At 40.9% G+C, this 13,867-nt stretch overlaps 1 protein-coding gene across 4 annotated transcripts in view; it reads right to left on the bottom strand.

The window, feature by feature from the left end:
- Positions 1-1,656: 1,656 nt before the first annotated feature.
- PINX1 (PIN2 (TERF1) interacting telomerase inhibitor 1) overlaps positions 1,657-13,867 on the bottom strand; it is a 104,498-nt gene continuing 92,287 nt past the window's right edge. For all 4 annotated transcript variants that reach the window (XM_058550408.1, XM_058550410.1, XM_058550407.1 and 1 more), the window contains one exon: positions 1,657-2,688. In XM_058550408.1, the coding sequence (XP_058406391.1) occupies positions 1,891-2,688 (798 nt within the window). In that variant the 3' untranslated portion in view covers positions 1,657-1,890. The remainder of the gene's footprint in view (positions 2,689-13,867) is intronic.

Here is a 13,867-nt window from a genome sequence, read left to right as displayed (position 1 = left end):
CCTGCAACAATTCACCACACTCTCCTGGCTCTCATTTTTATTGGTCAAGGAAGTAAAAGTTAATAAAAGGCAAAAAAAACAAATCCAGTCTCTCTCTATAAAATATATATATAGATAGTTCCCTTTAGGTTTCACACATTCCCACTCCCTCTGGAACTCTAGTTTCACATACAAGATACGACAAGCAGAGATAACTTGGGCATGCACACCCTGTGAAGAAAAGTGATCCTTGGTGCTTTATTAGACTAGACCTTAGCCTGGGATTCTAAACTCTGGGGGCCATGACAAAACTCAGAAACTGGACCTCAGGCTCTAAGTTTGTAATAATTTTCTCTGTCGGTTGTGTGTGTGTCCTTTTAAACAATTAGCACCATTCAGAATTCTTAAGAGACTAAAACCAAACATTCTTCATTTTCTCAATTTCAAGAATCTTGGGGCCATGCTTCATATCTAATGTATGACCCCGAGAGTTAAAATCAAGGGCAAAGGGCCATCAGATCACGTGTGAGTTCTGGTTCCTGCTATCCAGGAGTGGCCTTTAAGTCAGGCGGAAACGAGTGCATAGCCTGCCCTGCCCTGCCGCACCCCCAGCTCCTCCGACAGGTCTGTCAGAAGAAGGGCAACCAGTGGCAAGACTGCACGAGCAGGATGGGGAGCAGGCAACTAGAAGGGGGTAAAAGAAACTGGGAACTGCAAATACGGGAGAGCAAGGAAGAGGGAATAAAAGCGTCAAAGGATGAAGAAGAAAAGAAGGAAGAGATAAAGAGAACAAGGACAGCAGAGGAGGGGAAAGCAGCTGAGAAAACAAGAGGGCTGGACCTCCAAATCTTAAGCACGCACTTTCCTTTTCATTCTGTCTTCCGAGGAGGGTGTGAAGGTGTCTGCAGTTATCTGGGTAAACCTGTGTTGGGAGAGTTCAACCAGCACAGAGGATGGGTCAGGGTGCAGCCCAAGGCACTATAAACACAATGGGGTGACACCATTCGGACTGAGCAGTAGATCTCTTTTACTATTTATGTAATATTTATACTTTTAAGAACTTTCATAAGGCAGTCCCAATCTAGAGACTAATTTCCAGATGAAATTAATTTCATGACCTTAGACTCTCAGTTTTTTGACTTTCTGAGGACCCCCGATTCTTATAAATAAGACAGAGCCCACTATAAGGGATTTGTCCTCAAGCACCACCAAACGGAAATATATCTGATTGCCTACTTGCTGAGGAACTGCAAGAGGCCTCCTATGAGAGCTGGAAGGGGAAACTGTCAGTTCACTTCTTAAACCTTGTAGTCTCGGGGAGAAGATCTCAGAACATACAGCTGCCATTGCCTAGTGGAAGAGAGGGCATTAAAACAATTTCCCCATCAAAAGCAAACCAAACCAAACCAAAACAACTCTCTGATTTAGGAATGTAATCATGTAATACCTACTTGGCAAAAATGTATGGTTGGCTATAGAACAAAAAGAACCATCTGAATCCAAACTATTGCCTCTTAATCCTTTAATTAGACTAAGTCCTTCATAAGGAAGCACAATTCATTGTTATTGAAGGAAATCAAGAGCAAATATAGACTGTGATATATCTACACACACACGTGCACACATATATAACTTGATGTATTCAAATGAATACGAATAAACATTCAAGGTGAAAGGCTGAGTCTAAAAACAAATTTATTTGTTTATAAGAGCCATGATTTGGAACATTAAAAAATTCTTCTGGGAATATGATTTGGGAAAAACGTGGTGAGAGGGCGAGACGCAGCCATCCACGGGCATGTTAAAGACGTGCAGCAACTCTCCCGGGTGAACTCTGCTCTGCCTGGAGGGCAGAGCTGCTCAGCAGCTCCCTGGCATCTGAGTGGTCGGAGCGCCCTGGCTCAAGAGAATTTATTTGGAACCTTTCTTCTTTTTCTTCTTCTTTTTCACTGGTGTTTCATCTAGAGTAGCATCCACTCCTGCTTCAACTTGCTTTTGTAGCTTTTTCTTTTCTCTCTTTTTTTTGGGCTTCCGGGGGATGTCCTGATCATCAGGTGGCCACACACAGTCCTCTCTATCCTCAGCAGAAGTATCGGAATTCTCGCCCCAACACGGGGCTCCGAGCTGCCTCTCAACTTGGTCTCTCTTCTTCTTGCCCTTAGGTTGGGTATCATTCTCCATATTTTTATCTTTTGCCTCTTTCTCTCTTTTCTTTCCCCTTTTTCCTTCCATTTGGGTCACTGAAAGGTCGGGGCCTGCAGCTGTGACCTGTGGCTTGTTCTTCAGTCCTGCCATCTGCTTGGCAAAGTAGTCCTGGATGGTAAAGGCACTGGTCTTCGTAGTGGAGGTTTCATTCGGGGGGATGTCCTGGTCATCAGGTGGCCACACACAGTCCTCTCTATCCTCAGCAGAAGTATCGGAATTCTCGCCCCAACAAGGGGCTCCGAGCTGCCTCTCAACTTGGTCTTTCTTCTTCTTGGCCTGGGGTTGGGTATAATTCTCCACATTTTTATCTTTTGCCTCTTTCTCTATTTTCTTTCCCCTTTTTCCTTCCATTTGGGTCACTGAAAGGTCAGGGCCTGAAGCTGTGACCTGTGGCTTGTTCTTTAGTTCTGCCATCCGCTTGGCAAAGTAGTCCTGGATGGTAAAGGCACTGGTCTTCGTAGTGGAGGTTTCATTCCCATCTGGAGTGGTGGGGCTGGAATCATCCTAAGGTGTGGAAAAAGAGTTAAAACCAGTTAAGCATCAGCTGTTTATTTCTCACAGCATCCAGGAGGACTCTCCCTGGAGCCACTGGCACTCAGCTGTTAGAAGACCAGGCTGAGTGCCCGGCTGCCCTCTCATCTCTTCCTTCCCCCTCTGGCAGAGCTGAACTGCAAAGCATAGAACAAGGTGGACACTTTGGTTGAATACTATATGGGTCTGTAGGTCAAACAGACAGAAGCTAACTTCAGAAGTTAGCTGGCAAGTCACCTAGATGGAATTCTGAGTAAATAGCTCTTTAGCAACAATGTTATAAATGGTGATTAAGTTCCCAGAGCCTCCCATAAAAAACAGAGACACTGAAGTCCTTGAGCTTTGTGATTTTGTTAAGACACCTATTTCAGCTCCATTATGGAATACACAAGTCTTTGCATGTTGACCTAGAAACTAAGATGCCACGTGTATATGTTAATCCTAAAACAGGAACTAAATGCCAACCTGGAACCTAGTGTGTCAAGAAAATCTTCCTCTAAGGGCAGAGCGTGGCCCTCCAGAAGAGAATGTGCCAGGGTTGGAAGTGCACGTGTCCCATTCTCCTTCCAGAAAGAATAGCTTAGCATGGGGAGCCCTTCTTCCCTCGGATGGGGATGGGGAGAAGGGAGATGCTCCCATCCCTACTCTGACATGAACCAGATAGTGATAGCTATGTTAGTCTTGTTTCTAAACGTGAGGAATTAGTCACTCACAACAGCCGGGATGAAGCGAGGTTTACATTTTAACTTTACATAAATACATTCAGCTGTAAGGCTTGAGAAAGGAGAGAAAATCCCTAACCTAATAGGTTGGGATAAAAAATGAAATGCTGCTATTACCATTGGGTTGTGGCTGGCTGGCAGTAAGGTGATGAAAACGTGTGTGAAAAAGTACCTTCAAGTTGAAGAATATAAGGACTATGCTTTAAGTAAAGTCAATGTCTAGAATAACTTTGCCTATACAGACTTTTAAAATAATCAAGCCATTAAGCAATAATGTTAAAACTTGGGTTTTCATAATTACCTGTCTTCTTTCTCCATATTCACTTATTCACACAGGAAGAGACTTATTGTTCTACTCTTTCATGTTGGGAGGGTGGGAAAACTGTTTTCTGAATAAATCAGTCTCCAAATTAGGATTCTACAAATTATTTTGAACTTGGCGGGCAAAGCTCCATTTGTGCAGCTAACTTCATTACAAACCAACCCATATAAATGGACTACACATTTTCTTGAAAAGCAGCACTCAAAAACAAGTGGAATCAAAGTAGCGTCCCATTTGAAATTCTGGCAGAATCAGTATTGTATCAATGGACAACTGGGCTTTGAGTGGCCATTGCCCCAGAGAGCTCTCACCAAAGGGTCCCTTACCACTAACATCAACTTACCCAGTCAACACAAACCTTATTTTACCTGGGGCTAAAAACACAAAATCGTGTGGTCAATTTTTAAAATTTCAAAATGTAAAATGCACAACATGCAGAATAAACCAAGTGAGCTTTGGGAAGAAGTTTAAATGTTATCTATCAGCATTTAATTTTGGCTCATCAGGTAATTTTGAGAAAAATTTAAAAATAGCTGCCTCAGGAGAAAAAACAAGGTCACTTTTCTCTTTTTGTTCCTCAAATGTTGAAGAAGAGCTAAAATTTTGCACAGCAGAATGAAAAATCTTCCCAAGGCTCTCTTGGTGCTAGCCAATCCCAGTTTGATGGCCAAGAAAAGTCTTGCCTTGCATTGAAGGGCACACGGTCACACAGACAGTCTCTGTGTAAAATAGGTCTCGTTTAGTTTTGTGGCATTAAAAGGAGTTTGTCTTATGTGGGCCAACTCTTCTGGAGTGCATCTATGCCTTAGGAACTCAAATCCAAGCTATATCCTATGGCTCCTTACCTTGCTCATCTATTTATTATCTTTTGAATTCCTGCTTTCATTGGTTAAATCACAGGAACTAATTGCTGGTATTAATCACATTTTTAATTATTAGGAAATATAAGACTTTTTTTTTTTTTTTGTGAGGAAGATCAGCCCTGAGCTAACATCCATGCCAATCCTCCTCCCTTTACTGAGGAAGACCGGCCCTGAGCTAACATCTATTGCCAATCCTCCTCTTTTTTTTTTTTCCCCTTTTTCTCCCCAAAGCCCCAGTAGATAGTTGTATGTCATAGCTGCACATCCTTCTAGTTGCTGTATGCGGGATGCCGCCTCAGCGTGGCTGGACAAGCGGTGTGTCGGTGTGCACCAGGGATCTGAACCCAGGCTGCCAGTAGTGGAGCGTGCGCACCTAACCGCTAAGCCATGGGGCCGGCCCTATAAGACTATTTTTGAGTCACTTGTTGAATTCAGTGGGGCTTTCTAATGCCAGAAAATAACTTCGCTCATAATCAATTCCTATGGTGATCAGGATTTCAATAACCATGGGCCATTGCACACCATGCTTAGCAGGGCATGGAGACAAGCAAGAGAGGTGCCAGCACCCGAATCCTATTCATCCCGAGGAAAGTGCAGGCAAAACAATGACTTGCTGCGGAGAGCCCTTTAACGCCGTGGGCAGCCACTCTGTCATACTGCAGGAATGTATCTGTTTTAAAAACCACGGAAACCAAGGAGGAATAGGTTGCAAATCTGATTCTAGTAGGAGCAATGCCCAGGACTTTTATATTTTCTAAGCTCATATTTTATGATTTTATAAATCATAAACCCAGCTTTACTAAAGCAATTATAATCCCTGTTTCTATATTCTTGGCCATGAATATGAAAAAAATGTATACCTTTTCAAGAAAACTAATACTTTTCATATCTGGTCTCTACTTCAAAGTGAACAAGTGCTGAGAAAAGCACCAGTTATTTTTTAGTATTTTGAAATAGAGACACTTGCATCTTCCCACATTTCCATTAATCACATAATACAACCTTAAAAAAAAAGCCTGTAACATCAAATGTGACTTTTACTACTTCGTAAACTTTGAGAATGTCCCAATTTGCTAACAGTGTTCTAAAAACTAGTAAAATAAATTTACAAATAACTTGAAAACTTCCAGTTCCATACAAAATGCTACCAAGGGACATATGAGTAACTTACAACATCATCTTACCAAACATTTGATTTAAGCTTAGGGATTCAGGAAACCTCTGTTTAAAAAATTCCAATTCCTGCTGTTAACTAATGGAAGCCCTTAGGTAAATCACGTAACCTCTTTGGGCCTCAGTTACCTAATCAAGTCAAATAAGTAGGTTAAATTAGGTGACTTCTAAGGTCCCTTGAAGATCTAAAATTTACTGATCTCTGGACAGACATTTGGGCTGGCCATTCCTCTATGATACAAGAAAGTAGAGAAGATATACTAAGGCAGTATAAGCAGGCAGCAGAGAGGAGCTCCGTTCATAGAAAACTACACCCCAACTGTCAAGCTAAGATGCAGAAGTGATACCAATGCACATACAGTCTACCTACATGGAAAAAATATTTTTACACCACCTGTAGGAAAGCATACAGCCAAAGAGCAGATCCAGTAATACCACTTAGGAGAGCTGAAAGAGCCAAACGCTATTTTGTGTTGAATAATTTTTAAGAATTTGTTTGAAAGGACTGACACTACATGAAGCTGAAATCAATAAAAACAAAGACCTGGCTTGAATATTAACTGGAATATGAATCTTTTTAAACCTAAGTCCTGAAAATCATCCCAATACTTCTAAGAAACGTGGTAAGAAGCTGAAACTTCTTAAAACAATAATAAATTCCCATTTAGTACTTATGGTTTTGAAGGTTCTCTTTTTATATACCTTGGCTAGAAAATCTCCAGATCCTTCATATACCCTAAATTTGTGTTCTCAAAAGGCATCTAGCATGGGGAAAATACTAATGATGCTATCCAGCTGGAACTGAAAATGTGGTGGGCTTCTGGAATGAATAACCTGGCAAGCTCTCCCTTAGCTTTTATGCCTCCACAGTCTAAGATTCTTGAAGTCCCGCTGGAATGCCAAGCGTTTTAAAAGCTGTCTAGTAATGACATATGCAAGAAGAAATGTAGGCTTTTACTTGGGTACAGGAAGGATAAAGCTGGGAGAGTCTGTGAGTGGGAGCTAGGGCTCTGCCCTGCGGAACCCCCAGCATTTTTGCTGACCATGGTCTCCTGTCAGTTCCCAGGTCACTTTCTCACTCAGCTAGGCAGGGACACGTCATACGTAACTGTGCATGTCCAGGACCAAGTAATATACCTAAGATGAAGAAACTTTTCAAACAAAGAGTTCAGTGAATGAGGAGGGGAAATGGTAAGGGAATTAACAAAACAGTTTTAAAAATCTCTTCTTGGGCTGGCCCCATGGCTTAGCGGTTAAATGCGTGCGCTCTGCTACTGGCAGCCCGGGTTCGGATCCCAGGCACGCACCGACGCACCGCTTCTCCAGCCATGCTGAGGCCGCGTCCCACATACAGCAACTAGAAGGATGTGCAGCTATGACATACAACTATCTACTGGGGCTTTGGGGAAAAAAAAAGGAGGAGGATTGGCAATAGATGTTAGCTCAGAGCCGGTCTTCCTCAGCAAAAAGAGGAGGATTAGCATGGATGTTAGCTCAGGGCTGATCTTCCTCACACACACACACACACACACACACACACACACACACACACAAATCAATATCTTAAAAAAAAAAAAAATCTCTCCTTAAATTTGTAACATATCTGTTGTTCTCTCTCCCCTTTCATTAATTAATAAGAAAGATCCAAAGGCACATTTAGAATCTTGAAATATTTTCCATGTATTTTAGAAGCTACTCTTTTTAAAATATAAAATGAAACAGTTTCTGGTGTTGTTCTAAAAAACTGTTTAATGGGTTAATCTTGTCTGTTTTCAGAAAACTTCAGTCTTCTCAATCCTTTCAGAGCTTATCTGTATCGTATAGTTAGAAAACATTTGACTATCGATTTGCCCAAATGGTAGCTAGGGCCTTAATCTCTACCCAATCAATAAATATTCTGTGGGTTAGAACTCAGGAGCACCTGCTCTCCACTTCACAGCACCTCAATGGTTTAAAGCCAGAAGAGCCCCGCAGGACTGCTGTGCTCACTCGCACTAGGAAACATTACCCAAAGTGACTGCCCCTGGGCGTCTTGAGGAACACAGCTGTCATTTCTTGGATGCCTTCAACATGCCAGTCACTTATCATCATATGTCACCTTATGCGACTCTCACAGCAACCTGAGAAGAGGCTTTCTCTCCATTTACAGAGGTAGAAACTCAGACTCAAAGCACTTGATGTGCAGAAGGTCTCACGGCAGGAACTGGCAGTAGCCGGATTGGGCCCCAAGGCTGCCAGGCGCAAAGCCCTTTCTCCCTCACTATGGCGTCCTAAATTCTAGCTTGTATCACACAGACTCACTTGTCATTGTCACTCTCTCTTTAGAAATCATCTTAACACTGAAATATATATCAATTGGTCATATAATTCAGGGACTAAGGTCCACGCTTAAGTTTATGAGGGCACACGTTTATGATGCAAAAGCTGCCTGTAGAAAAAATGTCACCAGAAATAGATATTACAGTACTTTCTAAACAGGAAAAAAAACTCTATTATCTATTTTGCAATTCATATAAATAAAAAATAGCCTGAAGCCAGGCTTAAGAGCTTTATCATTTGTCAAATTAGCATGTAAATTTACTTGGCAAAGTGTGAGTGTTTTAAAGCAGGAAGTAAAACCCAAGTCCAACCTGCCACGTAAGGCAAAACCTCTCCTGGACAGATGCTGGACGACTTCCGCCTGGACTCTTCCAACACGGACAGTGATGACTTGGTGTGGCAGACAGTCCGTTCCACCATTAACTCGCTTTACCTCAGTTTTCTCATCAGCAATAGGTAGAGTCAAGTGGTTCATGACTGTATACTGTGTGCCATGATTAGAGCTGGAGAATTTTAAGGCCTAAACCTCTCTCTTGTCAATTCTGAATTACTACTGGGGGGAGGGGTGGATACAAAGGAAACAAAACCTTGCAGAGAAAGATCCTCAAGATATCAATTATAACATATCACAATCATCTCAGGTGCCTGAAAGATGCCCAAAACTGTGCATGCCAACTTTTCTCAAAAGCCTACAGAATTATGAGTTTGTTCTTTGTTCCTTTTAGGTATTCTCTCTCGAGGCTTTGCAGCTCGATGAGCCCTCTGCTCAAGCTCTTCTTCTATGTCATTCAAACATGTATACTGAGATGGATTAACAGTAAAACGCCCAAATAAAGTGGGTTCTCTTTATTATCCTCAGAAGAATGTTGCTAGTATCTTTTGGGGCAGGGAAATGAAGCAGTTTGGATTGAGAATTTAGTGAATTATTTGGGGCAGGTGCACCATAAATATAAAATCTCACTGCATTCCAGCCCAGGGATGGGGTTTCAAAGGCAAAGCCTTTCAGCTCACTAGACTTTCTCTTATGTCATTGCTGACTTTAAGGGACAAGATGACTGAAACCTTTTGATTTCCATATTAAGACCCAGGGATCACGCTGCAACCGTAGTCCTTCCATGAACTTTTCTCATTAAAAGAAAAAGTTGACACCCAGAGCTCAAGGGCAACGAATTTAGCAACTGGGGTTCTTAGTTCTGATAGCTATTGCTTGTGATGTACAAACACTCACTTCCACCCCAGCCTGTCTGTCGTCAGCTTGTGTTGGATTATTCTGTGAAAAGGTAAGAAAGCTTGGCTAGTGAGTAGTATGAAAAAACATTTTGTATCTTTCCAAACTTTTCAGGAGGACAGTTCTGACAAACACAAATTATGTCTTGACGTACTCCTGGGAGGTAGAAATTGCACGCATCTATTCTTGGACAGCGATAAATTCAGGTATGAAGTGACTTCATTACTCATCAAGATGAAGGTAGTGCTGGAATGTGTGTGCACTAAACCCTTCGCCGACAAAGTGGGCAGAATGGGCTGATGCGTCACTTACTACCCTGGCCTACAGTGTTCTTCCAGATCCTTTATACGTAGTCATGTGCATTGCGTCACTTTCTTGAAGATCAAGTGCAAAACTGCCTCCTTCAACAAGCCTGATCCCTTGTGTGACCTCTTGTTTACTATCTATGACTAGCAATTAGTTACTTCTATTTCCTGGTTTTGTATAATTTGCTTTGTAACAGCATCTTCCCAAGGAAATTTCAAGTTCCTGGAGGGCAGAGACCATTTCTATTTCATTTGTATTTAGCACATCCTCTCTAATGAGGAACAAATGGATGGTGATGAGTGTACAAGGAAAGCACAAAAGACACCAAGCCCAAGCGGACCAAGGCTGCGAAGTGCTCCCACCACCACCCACTGAGCCATAAGCTTTGTATTTGTCCCACTGATTTATCTGCATGCTAGGCAGGGCTAATGACTAGAAGGGGGTTGGAAGGGTAGGAAGGAAAGAGAGATCTAGAATTTTGCGGTGTATATTCTTTCCATCCAGATGAAACCATTCCCTTCTAATCAAATGCCACCTCATGGTGCACATTGCTTCTCTAACTACTGTAAGGTACATTTGAGTGCCTTTTAGTGTGATCAGCCAGTGGCCCTCGCCCTTAGTGATGTAGAGTAGCTCAGTCAAACAAGCCATACATTTCCCCTCTGATCTACTATTCCACACATTACCACAGTCACTTTTAGGGAGACAAGTAAATGGGAAAAAAGTAAAGTGTTGTGTCGTATGGTAACTGTCACATTCATTTTGTGGGATTGGTTGAACACAAGCAATGAAATAGCCAGCGTGGGTTGATCTGTTCTTGCCATCAAAAGAAAAGGTTGGAGAGCAAGAGAGTTCTAGGGCATATCAGAGGCAAAGGCAGGAGCTCATTCTGAGAAGACAAACAGTTGGATCTAAGTTCCACTAGAAGCCCCAGGTAGCAAGTTGTTAATGTGCAAGCTTATGTTGCATCTTGAGCTGAAAATACCACCTGGGAAGGCTTCTGATTCTAGGGAGTCACCAAAATGGGTATGCCTCCAAAAGTTCAGCTAATAAGCAGTGATCCACACTGTTAGTTAGAAAGCAGGAATTGGGCCACTATGCTGGTATTTCTTTTCTTGCTTTCTATGGCACCTTTTTGGTTTCCACATAATTGAAAACGTTCAGTGTTTTACTGACCAAGAGCTATTTTTACACTCACAAAAAGTTTATTCAACTGTCAAATCTAGTGTTTTTCTCAAGATATCCATCACTTACATTAGGCTAAACACACACAGTCTCAGTAATAACCAGTCTTAGGGAATCTGCCTGGGAACCACAATCACCTCTAGCATTAGCAAGCATCACAAGAGTTAAAAACAAATACAATACTCCACTGATTGAAGGGAATTTTTGATTTGAAATGCGGTTAAAAATAAATAACAACTAGAATTATGCAGCAACTCAACTGGAAAACACCTACAGAAATTATATGTGTGTGGGGGCCAGCCCGGTGGTGCAAGTGGTTAAGTGCGTGCGCTCCGCTGCGGTGGCCCGGGGTTCGCTGGTTCGGATCCCGGGTGCGCACCGCTTGTCAAGCCATGCTGTGGCGGCGTCCCATATAAAGTGGTGAACATGATGTAATCTATGCAGAAATAGAAGTATAATGATGTACACCTGAAATTTTTACAATGTTATAAACCAATGTTACTGCAATAAACAAAAAATTTTAATAAAAAAAAAAATAAAGTGGAGGAAGATGGGCATGGATGTTAGCCCAGGGCCAGTCTTCTTCAGCAAAAAAGAGGAGGATTGGCTGATGTTAGCTCAGGGCTGATCTTCCTCACAAAAGAAAAAGAAAGAAATTATATGTATGTGTACGTGTGTGCGGCGTGTGTATGCACACACAAACAGGTTCTAGGAACCCATGGCATGTATCAGAAGCCCACTGCACGGGTTCCAGGAGGGTTCTCTCTACAACAGGGTTGGCAAACTATGGCCCGTGGGCCAAATCTCGCCTGCTGCCGATCCTTGTACACCTCACAAGCCAAGAATAGTTTTTACATTTTAAACAGTAGGGAAAAAAATCAAAAGAAGAATATTTTATAACATGTGAAAATTATGTGAATTTCAAATATCAGTGTCCATAAATAAAGTTTTGAATTTCATCAGTAAAAAGTTTATGAAAATTTGTTTTCTCTCTAGTATATAAGTAAACATAATAGGTGTTAAGTAAATATTTGCTGAACAAATAAATGAATGGATAAGTTTATTATGAAATATGATCTGCTTTTTGGAAATGTTAGATGCTTTTGAAGTACACACACACATAACATATATATAAGGAATCGGAGGGCTTGGGTTGTGATGAAGTTCTCAGTCTCAGTCCCTTGTTACCTTACTGAATTATGCTAGTGAACGGTAGAGAGGCTGCTAACTGCTGTCTGATTTCAAGCAGCAAAGGATGGTAGATGAGGAAAAAGTGTGGTTATGGAATGACCTGACATCAAAGAGAGCTCTCAGCATGCAGAGATGCCTTTCCAATAATTAGGCATGGAATTTACAGACTTGGACAAATGAACTGGACATCTCAGAGAAGACAGAGAGGAATTGGAAGGGACAGAATATCTTGCTTTTCACTGGACTAGAGTAGAGAAATACAAATAATGCCAAATTCCTCATATGAAGGCCAAGGCTAACAAAGCTGTTCATTTCTTTTTTTTTTTTTCCACTTGCCTAGTCAGCTGCCCAAACTACTGCTCATTAAGAAAAGTCAACATAAACATGTTTTAAGAGGATAGCTCTCCATGGCAACAACTTCTCAAGTAACTGACATCAGAACTTCTGACAAGAGTCATACAGCCTCTGGGGAAAAAGAGGGGAAAGAAAAAAGGAGCAGGTTTCCTGCCTCCCTGAAAGGTCCTAGGGCTTGGAAAGCTGCAGTGACTCATGTGACATTTCACAACACACTGGCCATTATAAGATAAACGAGGCTCCTCCAAAGCTAGAAATGATCAATGTGACATAGGTACCAACTTCTTTGAATGAAGTCTAAAAATAATCCAAATTGACTATATTTTATAATTCTAGGTCAACTGGTTCTCTTTCTTGCTCTCTGGAGGCAGGAAAAATAGCTTTTATAAGTAGTTGAAGGCTAGTACCTGAATCTCAAAGAACAGAAGCAGAGGCTAACAGAGGGGCTGTCTTTTCCATCTTTACTCCACAGGAAGACTTGAAAATTGCTTAGAATCATGACAACTCAAATTTAGGCTCCTTATTACAGAAAGCATAGCATTTTTGGAAGATTTTAGAGAATGTAGTATTTTGAAACTAAGAATAGAGTATGAATAGTTATCTGGAATAGTCAAGATTATTTTTAAGAGAAAGGTAAATTAATTTAGGTGAATGAAGTTATTAATAAAAAATGTCCCCTCCCTCAGTTCTTCTATACTATACAAGATTAATCTTTATATACACTCTTTTTAAATGACTAGAAATCAAGGTAGCAGATAAAAATATTTAAAAAATACTTTTAGGAGTAAATTTCGTAGGGCAAAATAATTCTATGTTTAAGGGATATTTAAGTTAGCAAATTAAATTCTGAACTCATTAAGTTATGTTACAAAAGTAAATTATAAAAAATAATATCTTGAGGAGGCTGAGGTCCAAAGATTTGGCCCTCCAGTCTCATAAATATCCACTGAGAAGCGACCTGGCTGGAGCGGGGGCCCAGACAGGAGCTCCTGTCCTGGGGGAGACAGACTGTAAAAAAGAATAATGAAAAATAAGATCTGGGTAGATCTGATGTAAGTGTTCTTACCAAAATAAAAAATTAAAAAAAATAATGCATTGGGGGAATTTATTTTTAGAACAGACAGAAACTAAACAATAAGGAAACCAACTACAAAACAACTCCATTCAACAAAACCCCTAACCAATTAAATTGAGATTACAATTCCAAAGAGCTCATAAAAAATAACTATTATTACTGCTATTAAATATGTAATCCTTCTCTTATAGATTATTATATATATTTAATATATAATCTCTTCTCTTGGTTTTATGCAAGCTATAATAATTTTTTTCTTTTATAAGCAAGAAAGGTAAGATAGTAAAAGTTCAAGCAGACAAAGAACAAGTAATACTGCCTCCCTACCTGCTCAGAATCCAAAGTTTCCTCAAAGTAAAACCTGCTTCTTGTTTGTAGTCCCTCCCTGGCTCAACCTCTGTGGATACCCGATGC

The sequence above is a fragment of the Diceros bicornis genome, chromosome 11 (assembly GCF_020826845.1).
Source record: "Diceros bicornis minor isolate mBicDic1 chromosome 11, mDicBic1.mat.cur, whole genome shotgun sequence".
NCBI lineage: Eukaryota > Metazoa > Chordata > Mammalia > Perissodactyla > Rhinocerotidae > Diceros > Diceros bicornis.
Note: the sequence above shows the minus strand (reverse complement) of the source record. Positions and strands in the feature narration are given on the sequence as shown.